The 16,633-nt window shown below is 43.4% G+C and overlaps 1 protein-coding gene across 1 annotated transcript in view; it reads right to left on the bottom strand.

Moving 5' to 3' along the window:
- The window catches only part of Atf6 (activating transcription factor 6), a 167,473-nt gene extending 157,480 nt beyond the window's left edge, over window positions 1-9,993 (bottom strand). Inside the window, exons 1-2 of the mRNA XM_036202679.1 lie at window positions 9,879-9,993; window positions 7,667-7,861 (exon numbers count right to left, since the gene is read on the bottom strand). Coding sequence (XP_036058572.1) covers window positions 7,667-7,861; window positions 9,879-9,993 — 310 coding nt within the window. The remainder of the gene's footprint in view (window positions 1-7,666; window positions 7,862-9,878) is intronic.
- Window positions 9,994-16,633: the final 6,640 nt, after the last annotated feature.

Here is a 16,633-nt window from a genome sequence, read left to right as displayed (position 1 = left end):
TGGTCACACAGCACACCTCTCAAAATGTGTTCCTGTTATAAGTGATGGATGACCACAGTTAATGCAAGGTAAGAAGGAACCCTGTGGTCTGGCTGAGAACTATAAATAGTGTCGTGCATTCATGTGTGTGTGTGTGTGTGTGTGTTTATAAACATCCCTGTTCTTAAGAAACACCTGGTAAGTACTTAGGAGTTTCATTCTCCATGCTTGTGTTTCAGGCGGTGAAGGAGGGGAAGTGTGGGTAGCATGAGACACACAGTACGTGGGTCAGGGTTTTAACAGCTGGTGCAGAGGGACCTACAGGTATCAGTGTACTTACTGATCTTTCAGTTTCTGTGGTTTAAAAAGCTGCGGGTAGATGAATACACGTCTATACTTACAGACTATTTCAGAAGAATCCACGAGGAACTAATGGCACAAATCACTCCTGAGTATTAAAGTCTACCCCCTATTCCTATGTTCCTCCCACCAGTTCCACACTACCACTATTTAGACTTCCCACAACAATGGCAGCTGTGATTTCAACCTTCTTAGCAAGCTTTACCACCTCACCTCCCTCTACCCTGACCATGTATTTGTTTACTCCTCCACAGTGATCTCGCTTTTGACTTTATCTCGGCCTGATCAGAGTCTTATTATTTTCAATAAGGAGGAAAATGGGGCCACAAGACGAGTCAGTAAGTAGAGGAGCTTGCTGCCAAGCCTGATGTTCTGAGTTTGATCCCCAGGACCCACATGATGGAAGTAAAGAACCAACTCCCAAAGGTAATCTGACCTCCACACGTGTGCCTTGGCATGTGGACCACCACCACCCTCCACACATAAGTAAATAAATAAATGTAAACAAAAAAGAGAGCTAAAAGAAGAAAAAACTAGGGTCACCACTGAACATGGACTTTTCAGAAATTTCTCTATTTACAAAACAAAAAGGAGATGGGGAAGAGGAGCAGGAGGATGTGGTAACAGCAGGAAGGGAAGTAAGGTCTAAGGAGAGTTTGGCATTTTCTTTCCCCCTCTAAATAGGGGAAGTTAAGTAACTACATGTTTGTTTTCTAACAGATGGGAGAAATGCTCTAAGCACCAGAAAGAATAGCTTGAGCAACACTTTTAATAAAGCATAAGATATCTGAAACACATCCCGAAGGCTGGATTCTATCTAGGAACAAAAAGGCATCTTCAGCATCTGCAAGGAGGGAAGGCAACCGTGCCGGTAGGGGAATGAGGCAGAGAGACTGGAAGTTCCGATGCAGAGCATGAAAGAGAAGGTGTCAGAGGCTGAAGAAAGCAGCTTTGGAGAATGATTATCAGTAACAAGACAGAGAATAGACGGGCTGAGCCTACTAAAATACCTAAGGATCCTAATGGGTAATGTTGGAGAAAGCAACAGTAACTTAGTAGCTACATTTTCCAAGAAGTAGGTGAAATGATGGAAAAATCAGCAGATCCCTGCAACAGAAAGAGGTGGAAGATTGTATACTGTGACAAGGTAAGATTGACACCTAGATATTTAGTGTGGAGGAAAGGAGCATGCTCTAGAGATGACAGAGAAGGACAAGAAAGACACTGACTATATTCTGAGGTGCCGAGTGCAGAAGGCTTTCACCAGGACTTTGGGGAAAACTGTGTCATCAAGGGAGCATCACGCTTTGGTTAGTGCAAGAAAAGGAAGGGAGCTTCAAAGAGGACACTAAAGACATGAGAGAAACCGCAGCAGCTTCTCATCTTGACACATATCTCTTAAGTGGCTTAAAAAAAAAAAAAAAAAAAAAAAAAAAGAAAGTGGGTTTTGTGCAATTCAAGCAAGAGGGAGAGAGGAAGAAAGGAGAGGGAAAGTTTAAGATTGCAAACTAGCCAGGGAAAGATGCTCAACACAATGTAACATTAGCAAATTGCAAATTAAAACAAGGCACCACCACACACCTGTGAAAATGGCTAAACTCGCCAGGCGATTTACGGTGGTGCACGGCTTTAATCCCAGCACTTGGGAGGCAGAGCCACACAGATCTCTGTGAGTTTGAGGCCAGCCTGGTCTACAGATCGAGATCCAGGACAGGCACCAAAACTACACAGAGAAAGCCTGTCTCGAAAAACAAACAAACAAAAGGCTAAACTCCAAAGTACTGGCAACAGCAAATGCCAGCAAGTAGAAATATCCACTCATTACTGGTGGAGACACAAAATGGTACAAGCCTGGCAGTTTCTTATAAGCCAAATTACAATATGATGCAGCAATTGAGCTCCTATCAGTCCAAATAATATGAAAACTTACATCAACACCAAAACCTGCACACAGATGTTTAGAGCAGTTTTATGTCTAACTGCCAAAAATTAGAAGCGACCAAGATATCAGCATGTAAATAGATATACAAACTATGTGCTCTAAACTGAATTATGTCCTCCAAAACTTCATGTTGAAACCCTAATCCCCAAGATGGCTACATCCAACATGGGGTCTTGAGGAGATTACTAAGACTAAATGATGCTGTAAGGAGAGGATAATTCTTACACCATGTGAGGACACAGCAAAAAGGCAGTCATCTACAAGCCAAGAAGAGGGCTAACATAAAAATCTGAACATGCTAGCCAGCATCCTCCATACCACAGGATACTGGAATGATAGATCGGTGTCATCAAAGTGTGGTGGTATTGTGTTCCCTGAAATATTGTGTACCCTAATAAACTTATCTGCCCGGGGTCAGAGACAGAACAGCCACTATATTAAACATAGAGGATAGGCAATGGTAGCACACGCCTTTAATCCTAGCATTCCAGAGGCAGAAATCCCTCTGGATCTCTGAGTTCAAGGCATTGGAAACAGCCAGGCATGGGGACACACGCCTATTAATCCCAGGGAGTGATGGCAGAAATCAGAAGGATATATAAGGCGTGAAGACCAGAAACTAGAAGCATTTGGCTGGTTAAGCTTTTAAGTTTTGAGCAGCACAGTTCAGCTGAGAGTCATTGGCATTCCGGAGGCTTCCGGTCTGAGAAAACAGGATCAGCTGAGGAACTGGTGAGGTGAGGTGGCTGTGGCTTGTTCTGCTTCTCTGGTCTTCCAGGGTTCACCCCAATACCTGGCCTGGGTTTGCTTTTATTAATAAGACCATTTAAGATTCCTGCGACATCAAACTTTTGTCAAAATCCTTATATTTAGCACTATTTGGTACTAAAAAGAAATACAGCATCAAAGCGCAAAAAGACCCAGAGGAACTTCAAATGCATACTACTAAGTAAAGAAGTCAGTTTGAAAAGGTTCCATACTGCATGGTTAACTATACAATGAAAGCAACACTGTGGAGACGGTGAAAGATCTACTGGAAGGAAGGAGGGATAAGTGACAAACACAGGGAATGCTGAGAGAGCGACACTTTCACCCTACTCTGTACAGCACTGTAAAGATGGAGCCATGGCATCACACTTGTCAAGCCCCTGTATTAAGGCTCATCCTTCACTTAACACTTAACACTAATGTATCATCAAGCCAGGCATGGTGGCTCATGCCTGTAATCCTAGTATTTGGGAAGCCAAGACAAAGAGTGCTACCAATTCAAGGCAAGCCCGGGTTACATCAGATGTCCCAGGCCAAGTCGGAGACCCTGTCTCAAAAAAACTGATCAACACTAGTTACCCATCTTAACAAAAAGACCACACTAATTGCTTTAGTTTGCCTCCACGGCTGTGATAAAACACCATGACCAAAAGCAACTTGAGGAGAAAAGGGTTGGTTTAGCTTACGTGTCCCATTCACTGTCTATGTGAAGGGAAGTCAGGGCAGGAGCTCAAGGCAAGAACCTAGAAACATGAACTGAAGCAGAAGCCATGGATGAATGCTGTTCCCCATGGCTTACTGAGCCTGCTTTCTTACACACTCCAAAAGCACCTGCCCAGGGTTGGCACTACCCACAGCAGGCTAGGCTGTCCGACGTCAATCATAAATAAAAAAAATTTAAAAAAAAAGACCCACAGACTTGCCAACAATCTGATAGAAGAATTTTCTCAATAGAGGTTCTCTCTCCCCAGATGATTCTAGCTTGTTTCAAATTAAACAAAAACAACCAACCAGCATAGTAATGTAAGATGTTACCAGTAGAGGGGACTGTAGAGAGAAGAGGGGACGTATATGGAATTACATGTACTATCTGTAAAATTACTCTAAAAATCTAAAGCTGTACTTTAAAAATGATTATTAAGTAATACACTAAATATAATTGGGGAGCCCGAGGCAGGAGACCTATGAAAACTGTAGGCCACCCTGGGATATATAGCAAAACCTTGTCTCAAAAGACATAACAACAGTAACAATAATGGAAGCCAGATATGGTACTGTATGCCTATAATCCCAGCATTTAGAAGGCTAAGACAGGAATATCAGAAGTTTGGGGCCAGCCTGAGCTACATGTGGTGGTATTGTGTTCCCCAAAATATTGTACACCCTAATAAACTTATCTGGGGTCAGAGAACAGAACAGCCACTAGATATAGAGGCTAGAAAATAGTGGCACTCACACCTTTAATCCTAGCCTTCTGGAAGCATGGATCTCTGTGAGTTCAAGGCCACACTGGAAACAGCTAGGCATGGTGACTCACACCTTTAATCCCAGGAAGTGATGTCAGAAAGCAGAAAGGTATATAAAGCATGGAAACCAGGAACCAGGGCTGGTTAAGCATTCAGGCTTTCGAGAAGCAGTTCAGCTGAGATCCATTTGGATAAGGACTCAGAGGCTTCCAGTCTGAGGAAACAGGATCAGCTGAGGAACTGGCGAGGTAAAGTTGGCTGTGGCTTGTTCTGCTTCTCTGATCTCCCAGCATTCACCCCAATAACTGGCCTCAGGTTTGATTTTATTAATAAGTACCTTTAAGATTCATGCTACAGCTACAAAGTAAAACAATGTCTTTAAAAGATTCTAAGTAAATAACTAAGTAGAAGAAATAACAAAATACACCTATGTGAAATCCAAATTTCTGTCGCCATACACTTTTATGGGAACAGTCATTCTCACTTGCCTACACCGCCTACGCCTGCCTTTTCACTATGGCAGAGCAGCTGCAACAGACCACATGATAGTGATGCCCGAAATATCCGCTATGTGGACCTTTTCAAAAACCATTTGCAGACGTCAGCTCTAAATTTCATTACCCACTCTTAGAAAATAAATAAATAGAAGCATGTCCCATCATACCCTGTGCTGAGATAACATCCTTCAAATTATTCAAGTTGTTGATCATAAGAAATACCAATTATAAAATCTAACTTTTAAATTTTAACAGAGCAGCTGCTAAAATTTTTAAAACATCAGTACATCAGTAAAACAATCAAATATCCAAAACAGCAGTGTAGCAGGAATCTTAACAGGTCTTATTAATAAGAACAAACCTGAGGCCAGTTATTGGGGTGAATACTTGAAGATCAGAGAAACAGAACAAGCCACAGCTACCTCACCTCGATAGTTCCTCAGCTGGTCTTATTTCCTCAGACTGGAAGCTTCTGAGTCCTCATCCACATGAATCTCAGCTGAACTGTGCTGCTCCAAAGCCTGAATGCTAAACCAGCCAAATGCTTCTAGTTTCTGGTCTTCACGCCTTATATATCTTTCTCTTTCTGCCATCACTCCCTGGGATTAAAGGTGTGTGTCTCCAGGCTGGCTGTATCCTTGAACACACAGAGATCCGCCCAGCTCTGCCTCCCAAGTTCTGGGATTAAAGGCATGCACCACCACCGTCCAGCTTCTGCTATGGCTTGCTCTGACCCATTTTCTAGCCACCATTTTTGGCTCTGTATCTAGTGGCTGTCTGTTCTCTGAACCCAGATAAATTTATTAGGGTGCACAATATTTTGGGGAACACAATACCACCACACAGCAGATCCCAAAGAATCCATTATTTTTATTATAGACAGTCTACTAGTAGACAGTAGTGTCTAATGAATGCAAAATCTATCCTACCTACTGAACACCTAAGGAATAAAAGTATTCAACCGAGAGATGATTATCAACAGTCTGAAAAAGAAACCTAAAAGACAATGGGAAAAGGGCATATTCAAGGAGAAATGGGGCAGGACACCCAAGAACAGAGTCAGTCAAACAACCACAAAGGACTGAATGTTTTGTTGAAGAATCAGGTCTAGGAGTTAGGAAAATGTAGCTGAGAGTCAGAAAATAAGACAAAATAATGCTATCAGAAGTGCTTCGAGTTGGAGTTTAAGAAATGCCATGAAAATATAAGGGTCAAATGGTTGAGAAAATAAATCATAACCACCCAACATACTGAAGTAGATTTGTTTTAGATTAGGAGAAGGAGAAGAAAAAACGAAGAAGGAGGAGGGGGAGGAGGGGGAGGAAGGGGAGGAGGGGGAGGAGGAGGAGGGGAAGAATTCATCCTTAGGGGGAAAAAAATGAAGAAAATGCTACAGAATAGAAAAAGAGAGGCACAGACTTCAGAGTGAGACAGCCTTAGTTCTAATCCTACTTTTAACCATTTAACACCTCCAAGACTCTGAGCACAAATTCTGTCAGCTCCGGTTTCATCATCTAAAGGACGCACTGGGCTATTGTGAACATAAATCACACATGTAGTGTGCTTAGCAGAAGAGCTGACAAAAATAAGGTCCTAAGCAAGAGGCTAATGTTACTGTAACAAAATATTCAGCTGAAAAAATGCACTGGAGAACGGACATCTAGAGCTTTTTCCATAAAGTCTTCGAAAATCTACCCAAGGATTAAAATAAATCTCTCATAGATTATAATTGTACAGCACATCTGCCACTGGAATATTAAACTAGGATGTTCAACACATTCTAATTGAGAGTCCAGTCATGTTGTGGTGGAATGTTGGTCTGGTCCAAGGAAAATAATACCCCAAATTACAACGCTGAAGAACGGTGCAATCTCGCTACAAGGTCCATTGAGGTACCTATACTGGATCCCGTTAATATTCTGTCTTGTAATCAAGAGAGGAGTATCAGCTTCCTCTAAGGATTTAGATGGCAACGCTCCACTGTCATTCTCCATTCCATCCTTCCTGAACTCCAAAACCAAGCAAGACAGACTTAACAAGAGATTTCAGAGCTATGTTTGGACAGCAGTCAGGATTACATCAGTTTGTAAGTGTTAGATCTAATCAGGGACATGGGTCAGGTGCTTGGGAGCTTTGCTTCTTTGCCAGTTTGGAGCTATGCCTTAAACCAATAACGAAAACCGAGAGATAAGGATTTTCTTCTGTGTATTCCAACCATATTTTTCTCACACATGCCACGCGCACGTGCAGTGCACTCATGTGCGCGCGCGCGCGCACACACACACACACACACACACACACACACACGTTCTCTCCCCACCCACAGCCCTCAGTCTGAGAAAATAGCTTGGAGCCTTTGGGGCAGCTACAGTCATCCTGCTGAGTTCTGCTCCCTCAAGATCACCCGGTACTTCCACCAGGAACATACATTGAAAAACTACAGCAATTTCGATTAGAGCATCACTTCACTTTCGCGGCGGCCAGGACAGAAGCCCAGTGGTCCTGCCAGTCTCTTCCACGACCCGCAATCGGGAGCCTCGCTCCCTTGGCAAGGTTCGTCCACACCTGTCACCGCCACCCGGCGGAAACCGGGAAGGAAAAACCCCCGCAGACGCGGCCCGAGCTAGCCCGGGTACATTCGCAGATCCACTCACCCCAGTCTTCCTCTGGACCGCGAGGAAATCCCGGACTAAAAGGCGCCTCCATGGTGCCGGCCACACCAGCTGGCTTCCCCGAAACAGATACCTCTCCCTCACAACTCGGATCGGTGAGTAATCCGAAACGGCGGCGGCCGGCGGACAAAACTAAGCTGAGCGCCGACGGACGGTGGCCGAGCGGAGGCAAACTATCTCAACTGCACACCAGCACTTATAGCAAAAACCAAGGAAGGAGACGTCAGCGGATAAGCCAAGTCGACCTGTGAGTAAACGTTTCCCTGTGGGTGAGTTCAGCACTTTCTGCCCCGCTGTGGGTTTTTTTTGTTGTTCTTATTTTTCTCCCTTTCTTTTTTATTAAAGAAGGGCGGAGAGCACGCAGATTTAACTGCTTCAGTTAAAATTCGTTGATAATAGTAAAAGTCTCCTAAACATAGTGGTTTGTTCTTTGATTGTGCTTAATACTACGATGTAGCTATCTCAGAACAAAATTAAAAATTGACAGCAAATCTGATTCGGTATTTGTGAATACTTTTGCTGTGAAAGTTTTCCATGTACACAGTAAATAAAGACAAAGAAAGAATTTTTCACATCAGAATGGGGAGCGGGGAGGGGAACATGCTCACACATTATACTTGTAGAAAGCCCACCTTCAAGAAAATTTAAACAAAGACATATATAAGGTAAACTCTTCATGTCCACACTTGCCTCCTAAAGAATTTCTAAAACTTGCAATAGGTTGTTATTACTACCTGTGTAGTAATACTACAAGTATTACTAAAACTTCAAGATTCTAAATATTTTTAGAAGAAAACTATACGCATCATGAATTCCAACTGAAAATGTGAACTGGGTTTGAAAAAAATAGTTTCAAGGACGTACTTAGTTTCTTTTTCAGTTTTACTCGATTTCAGGGGCGGGTGACTTTCAAAACCAAACGGTGAATGAACGCGGATCCCTCTAGGACCGAGTAGAATTTTTCCCATGGTTACAAACAAAACAGAAATGCTTCCCAGAATCCTCCGAGCTCCTCGTGGCTGATGTTACTACCGATTGCGGAATGCAGGAAAGCTGGGAGGAGAGCCAGCTCAGCACTCGCGAAGTCCGGCCCGGCCCTGAGCGCACCCACATATACACGTGCAATGCGCGGCATGGACGCGCGCGCGCACACACACACACACACACACACACACACACACACACACACACACACACACACACACACACACACAGTTTTTAAGTCCCCATACAATAAATGTCAGTCTTTCCGTGGTTGGAATGATGTATTTTCTATTTTCCGTGAAATTTATTTTGGCGCTTCAAATTCATTGACATACAAACTAAAATAAAATCGAGTTTTCTCTGCCTACCAAACATCATGGTCTTTAAGAAAATCATGTTTGAACTTCAACTTTTCCGTTTTTTATAAGATTTAATTTTTTATCAAATTCTCTTATTCAAAAAGTCTGGGCAATTATAATACAAATGTTTGGATGACTATCATCAAAAGTAAACAAATGTTAACATTTTTCACTTAAATCTAAATTTTCCTCACAGTATATGAAACTTTAAATTTTATATACAGGAAAGTTGAACTCTCTCCCCACTAAGCCCCTACACACCCAACTTAATTTCCCTCTATCCAAACAGATAATTCCAACCATGAATTTTGTTTTGTTTTGTTTTGTTTTGTTTTGTTTTGTTTTGTTTCGAGACAGGGTTTCTCTGTGTAGACTTGGCTGTCCTAGAACTCGCCCTGTAGACCAGGCTGGTCTCGAACTCACAAAGATCCTCCTGCGTCTACTTCCCAGAGCGCTGAGATTAAAGGCGTGCACCACCACCACCACCACCACCACCACCACCACCACCACCACCACCACCACCACCAGCAGCAGCAGGCTCTACCATGAATTTTATAGAAATCTTTTTAGTTCATTTTAACTTTTACTTTTACCATGTTTAACTGTTTGTAAATATAGATGTTAAGTGTTGGGGGCGGGTAATTCACATCATTGTCACTATGCATTACTCTTTGAGGCTCTCTCTATACTGCTCTATTTCCTTGAATAGATGTAATGACAAATTTTCTTGTTACCTAAGATGGACACTTGGGTCTTTGAATTGTTTACTAGTACATAAAATATATTCCCTGCGAGCCTATCTTCCACGTGTTTACTGGGTCACTTGCAAAATGAGCAGTTTACATCCTTACCAACATATTCACCCACAGCCCAGCGCACCCATAGGCTCCCTGGGCGGCGGGTGGGGGCCATCCCCCAACAGGCTTCTTCCCGGCAGCGAGAGGGTGGGCTGGCGCAGCTATACATTCTGATATTTTTCTACGCATCCTCTTAACTTTTGTTTAACATTGGCACACGCCTTGCTCACTCCCAGGCCCATTGAGGGATCTCAGCTGAGGCCGGGGTCAGAGAGGGCAGCCAGGGCAAGAACTGGCGAGACTGCCTAACCCTTCCCTCCCAAATCCCCTGCTGGTCCCATCCCACCCCTGCCTCCTCTAGACTGCTGACACCTGCCCTTCCCCAGAGAGCAGACTTCCTTAGACATTGACCACCTTGTGCAGCCTGCCCTTCAGAACCATGACAGTGAGGGAAGAAGGGTGGACAGCCTGCTCACCAGTGTGTCACTGGTTCCTGCTCTTCCCCAGGATAGTCACCACCTTCCTCCCCTCTCTTTGCCCTGTTTATCAGAGGTTCTCTACAATTAATTTCTTAGGCCTATTTAAGATACATATTTATATAGTTCTTAACGGTTTTTCTCTGATCGTTTCCTGTCATTTTTAGAATCCCCAGGCCTCTCTCTGAGCCAGGACAGTGGCAGGGGGAGCCTGAACTTTATGAGAGGAGAGGGCAGAGCCCCCTCCTCCAGACCCCCTCGCCCTTCCCCATCCCAGCCCTGGCTCCTAGATGCAGAGGTTGAAGGTGGGCAGCCCCAGGCCCGCAGTGAGGTCAGGAAGTCTGTTGCCTTAATGTCCCCTTCCCCCACCAACATAATCCTTCTCTGCTCCCCAGGTCCATTGGCAAAAGACTTGTCGGTAGGAATCAGGGGAAGGGGATTGTTGGGTGTCTGTTTTTGATGTGATCAGACTTTTACATTTTGTGTCACTCTGTGTTTGTGACTAGTTTGCCTTTCTCTAGCAGTTCAGGAATGTTGTATTCCTCAATGTTCATAAACTATACATTGTTCTGGGAACTGTCCACTTTTATAAAGTGTGCTATTGAGTTTCCTTTCTCTCTGTGATGCGTACGTAGGTCTTTCGATAACCTACTTTATTCATTTTACTGTTGCATGTGCTGTGAATATCTTCTCCTGTCTTTATTTATGGGAGATTGTGTAGTGAACTTGTCCCTCTTTTGTTAGGTCTCTACTGTAGGGATACATTGTATACCCTAATAAACTTGCCTGGGGATCAGAGGACAGAGCCTGCCACTAGATTAGACATAGAGGCCAGGCAGTGGTGACACACACACTTAATCCTATACTCGGGAGGCAGAGGTCCCTATGTATCTGAGTTCAAGGCCACACTGGAAACAGAGCCAGGCAGTGGTGGAACACATCTTTAACCCCAGTACTGGAAAGCACACACCCCTTTAATCCCAGAAAGTTACAACATGGTGGAGAAAGGTATATAAGGTGTGAGGAAACAGGAAGTAAAGCAGTGCAGCTGAGACTCTTTCAGGTGAGGACTCAAGATGCTTTCAGTCCGAGGAAACAGGATCTTCTGAGGAGTTGGCGAGATAAGGTAGGCTGTGGCTTACTCTGCTTCTCAGATCTTTCAGCTTTCACCCCAATATCTGGTTCTGGGTTTTCTATTAATAAGACCTCTAAAATTCGAACAACACTCTATCACTTGTATTTTAAGAAATCCTTGCCTATCCGGAGGTCATTAAGGCTTTCCACTTCAGAATTTTTAGTTTTGTTTTTCATTCTTTCTCTGTTGTTTGGTATCTTAAGATAGAGTAACACTATTGACTTTTGTACCACACTTCCCCTTGCTGAATTCCATTACTGACATACTTTGTGTGCTTTTTAGGATTTCTCACTTAGAAAAATTTACGTTGTGTACACATTAACACTTTAACACTGATTTTAACAAATGTAAGGCAATATGGTGAATCCCCATGTCACTATACCATCCCAGCCTCAGCCATTTGTCACTTCTGTTCCATCTGTCCTCTTCCCAATGCCTTTTCATTTTTTATAGGAGTGTCTTACAGCAAATCTCAAAGACACAGTGTTTCATCTATCTAAAACAAAGCCTGTTTTGAAAATACCATATATACCTAGCAAGGTCAGTGATTCTTTAATGGAATCTAATATTTACCTGTTCCACATTCAATTTTCAGTCTTAAAAATGACTGTCTAGGGACTAGAGATGGCCCAGCAATAAGAGCACATCCTCTCGCAGAGGACCCAGGTTCAGTTCCCAACACCCACATGGCAGCTCACAACCATCTATAACTCCAGCTCCAGGAGATTGGAAGCTTTCTTCTGTTGTGTGATATTTTGTTTGTGTTCTGACAAATAAAGCTTGTCTGGAGTCTGAGGGCAGAGCTAGCCACTAGTTAACCATAGAGGTCTACAGGTCTGTACCGAGAAGAGACAAGAAGTGATAAGGTGGAGCAGAGAGAGGACCTCATCCCCTTTTGGTAGGAAGAACCAGAGAGGTAGAAAGCAACCGTGGCTGCTCCCCTGCTTCTCTGATCTTCCAAGTTTTTATCCCAGTATCTGACTCCTGGTTTTTATTGATAAGATTAGATTTATGTGTCACTCTTCCGCTTCAAGGGATCCTGCACACATCTGGTACACATAAGCTGAAACAAGTGCACTCACGCGCACATCAATACTAAAAATAAAATGCCCACCTAGAGTGGGCTTGCGAAATGAAGATACCAATACGAATAACAATGTGTTTAGCTCACGTGGCAGTCCCTTTTCTGTAGAAAGATTTCTTGTCGGACTGTCTTTGGGTTGCCAGCCCCCAAATAACGACATGGAGACTTATTAATTATGAAAGTTTGGTTTAGCTTAGGCTTGTCCCCAACTAGCTTTTATAACTCAGATTACCATTTCTATTCCTCTACATCTGCCACACGGCTCAGTTACCTCTACTCTGTACTGTACTGTATGTCCCTGTACTGTCTGTCCAACTTCTTCAGAGTCTCATTGGTGCCTACCTGGCATAATCCCCGTGCCTAGATCCCCCCCCCCAAATCTTGCCTATCCTACCTGCCCAGCTATTAGCCATCAGCTCTTTATTAAAAACCAATCACTATGACACAGTGATCTTCACACAGTATAAACAAATATTCTGCAACACTTTCCCCCACTTCGTTTGGCACCATCTGTTGAAGAAACAAGTCTTGTCCTGGAGAACCGCCTGCTTTTCAAGTCTGCTGACTTTATCTTCATAGTTATGTTTAACTTGTTCCTAAAGCTTCCAGTTTTACACAGAGGCTAGACTGGAGGGGTTTGCTTTTATTTTTGCAAGAATACTTCACATTTCTAAATTCAAACCTGGCATCCAAGTTCACTTTCACTATGAAAGTATGCTCATTAAGAGAACAAAACCATTTATTAGTCATGGATGTGTAACCTAGAGATGTTAATAGACTTTGGTTTGTACTCCAGTGGTAACCTACCAATAGATACTGGTTTTAAAAACCTGACTGGTGAAATTACACCTTAGTTATATTGTTTCTCATCAGTGTTATTAGATTTTAGTCAGATCAGCATTGCAGTATGACATCTTTAAGATATTTATTACCGTGAATAGTGAAACCAAATGTCGGAATATAGAGATTAAAGAGGACTTTGATGTTAGCCTTGATGCTAGTTTGGATTCAACCCCATCTGTGCTCACAGAGAGAGAACCAGTTAAATTCAGTGGGTCACAAAGGAGAAACAAAAAGACATGAAAGTGAGAGGGTGTTTGGAGGGGTATTAAGAGTGGGAGGGTGTTTGGAGGGGTATTAAGAGTGGGAGGGTGTTTGGAGGGGTATTAAGAGTGGGAGGGTGTTTGGAGGGGTATTAAGAGTGGGAGGGTGTTTGGAGGGGTATTAAGAGTGGGAGGGTGTTTGGAGGGGTATTAAGAGTGGGAGGGTGTTTGGAGGGGTATTAAGAGTGGGAGGGTGTTTGGAGGGGTATTAAGAGTGGGAGGGTGTTTGGAGGGGTATTAAGAGTGGGAGGGTGTTTGGAGTGAGATGTGTGATCAGAAAGCATTATATACATGAATAAAACTGTAAAAGAATGTTGTTGTTGTTGTTTTTAAATCACTGGAGAGGCCCAGATGTTGACTGTCCTCTGTTACAGGCCACTTAGTCCAGGGTCAGCCACCAGTTAGTTGCCCACACCAGCCTCACCAAGCCCAACGTGATAGCCAGGAGAACCAAAGTCTTGGCTGGTTCTCCAACCAACCTGACCCAGCAAGAGAAGTAGACGCACTTAGGGTCTTGCTGCCCAACGGCCCCGAAGCAGTGTGCACGCACTGTGGTTTTTCTGTTGTTTTGTGTGAGATTACTTTAGCCAGGCTGGCCTCTACTCCAACTCTCTACAAAGCTTATCGAGGACTGTGGGTGTCCAGCCCCTCAATAGTCCCCTCCCAGGGTCCAGGAAGAATCTGTAACCAGCTGATAATTAATCTTTGATGAAAAGAAATGAAGCTATGTACATGAAACTCCTTAGTTCATACACTTGATTATTCTGTGATAGTTTTCTCTACACAGCTCTTTTCTTGCCTGATTTCTCTGTATTTATCTACTGTCCCCTCTAGGTTCTATCTAATTCCTTCATCTAGTTCTGTCCCTTCTAGGTTCTCATCCATCTAGTTCTTTCCCCTATCAGCTCCTCTCCCATCTCCTTCTCTCTCATCTGGCTCTTCCTCATCTTGTTCTTCCCCATCTGGCTCTTCCTCGTCTCCCATCTCGTTCCTCTAGTACTCTCTTCTAGCCCTTCAATCTAGTTCTTCCCCATCTCAGTTTGTTCCTCTCAAGTTCTTACCCATCTAGTTCTTCCATTCTCTTTTCTCTTCTCCATCCCGTGCCCTGGAAATTCTGGTATAAGAAGCGAGGGGCCGAGCTAAATTGTGTAAAGCTATTACTTAACATCCACCTGACCTAGGCGGTGTCCCCTTGTCGAATTTACCTTAAGTCAAGAGACTTGCATGTGGGCTGCTATCACTGTTAGTCCTTGAAAGTTGGGCACCCACCTGGGCGGTGTTTCCTGGAGTCCTTGAAAGTGGCTAAGGGAGGGGTGGTGGTGGTGGTGGTGGTGGTGGTGGTGGTGGTGGTGCACGCCTTTAATCCTAGCACTCGGGAGGCAGAGGCAGGCAGATCTCTGTGAGTTTGAGGCCAGCCTGGTCTACAGAGTGAGTTCCAGGAAAAAGGCACAAAGCTACACAGAGAAACCCTGTCTCGGAAAAAAAAAAAAAAAGGAAGGAAGGAAGGAGGGAGGGAGGAAGGAAAGAAGGAAGGGAGGAAGGAAAGAAGGAAGGAAGGAAGGAAGGAAGGAAGGAAGGAAGGAAGGAAGGAAGGAAGGAAGGAAGAAAAAGTGGCTAAGGAAGATATCTGATTCCAGAGAAAGCCTTTCCTGAGGCTGTTCTCCAAATACCTGGAATGTGTATGTCCAGAGAGTGATCAGTCCACACTGTTAGCCCTTCTTAGGGAAAAGTCAATTGGGAAAACTATGAAAGCACACATGATTTTCATAACAGAATACAGCTGATATATAACAAGCCAAATAACACCAAAAACTCCTTGGAATTTGGCTTCCTCTGGAGGAATCCCCTGATCCCTCCAGGTAGTGGCTTTGCCATAACCAGCTGAGTTCTTATGATATATTCCTGCGGCTCACAGCAAAAGCTCAGGAAGACCTTTAACTTCTGATTCTCCTGCCTCCCCCTCCAGAGTACTGGAATTACAGGCATGTACCAGTACCCTGGCTGAACTTTACGTACCTCGTTAGGTTTCCTAGCCATTCCTCACTGGTAAGTACAATTAGCTTTCAAAAAGATATTGGCCCTTCCAGCTGGAATGTATGTAGCCAGAAAGCAGGGGCCAGTCTGGTTTATTCACTGTATCACCTACAATAGCACACACGTTCTCAGTGTACATTACACATTATACTGAAAACTGTAAATTCCAATTCTCTGCCATATGCTGTGGTGTAGGATGGCTAGATGGTAAGTTAAGCCATACGAAATTACAGCTATTCAACCATTCTTCACCCACAAAGAGGCACACTCATGGACTGACTAGATTTTGAAAAGCTTTGAGAAGGTATGAAGGAGAGAAGGGTGAGCAGAGTTTATGAAAGACAGAAATGAAAAGAATTTTCTTCTTGTTTAGGAAATATTATATGCAAGTTTCCAGAGGCTTCAGATCATATACAGAGGTCTTTCTCAAGAATCATCAGTAATACCCTTCCCAAACTAGCTAGGCAGTTTAAAGAGGATTATTGTCCACGTTATTTAAAAAATTATTTCCATGTCAGTGTCTTTTCTGATTATGTTTTTGTTTTTTGTTTTTGTTTTGAGACAGAGTTTCTCTGTGTGTCCCTGGCTGTCCTAGAACTTACTCTGTAGACCAGGCTGGCCTCTGTTGTGGGATAATCTTTTTGTATACTGTAAAGATGTGTCTCTGCCTAAGGCACCTTCTGATTGCTTTAATAGAGAACTGAATGGCCAATAGCTCAACAGAAGAGAATAGGTGGGACTTCCGGGGAGAGAAGACTCCAGGAAGAAGAGAGGCATTGACACCAGCAAGACACAGAAGAAGTCGAACATACAGAGAGGTAAAAGCCATGTGACAGAATGCAGATTAATAAAAACAGTTTGAGTTATAAGACCTAGTTGGGAACAAGCCTAAACTAGAGGCCAAGCTTTCATAATTAATAAGTCTCTGTGTCATTATTTGTGGGCTGGTGGTCCCACAAAGGAAAGTCCAACTACAG

This window comes from Onychomys torridus, chromosome 11 (genome assembly GCF_903995425.1).
Source record: "Onychomys torridus chromosome 11, mOncTor1.1, whole genome shotgun sequence".
NCBI classification, from domain to species: domain Eukaryota; kingdom Metazoa; phylum Chordata; class Mammalia; order Rodentia; family Cricetidae; genus Onychomys; species Onychomys torridus.
The sequence above is the reverse complement of the archived record's forward strand: the minus strand, read 5'-3'. Positions and strand labels throughout refer to the sequence as shown.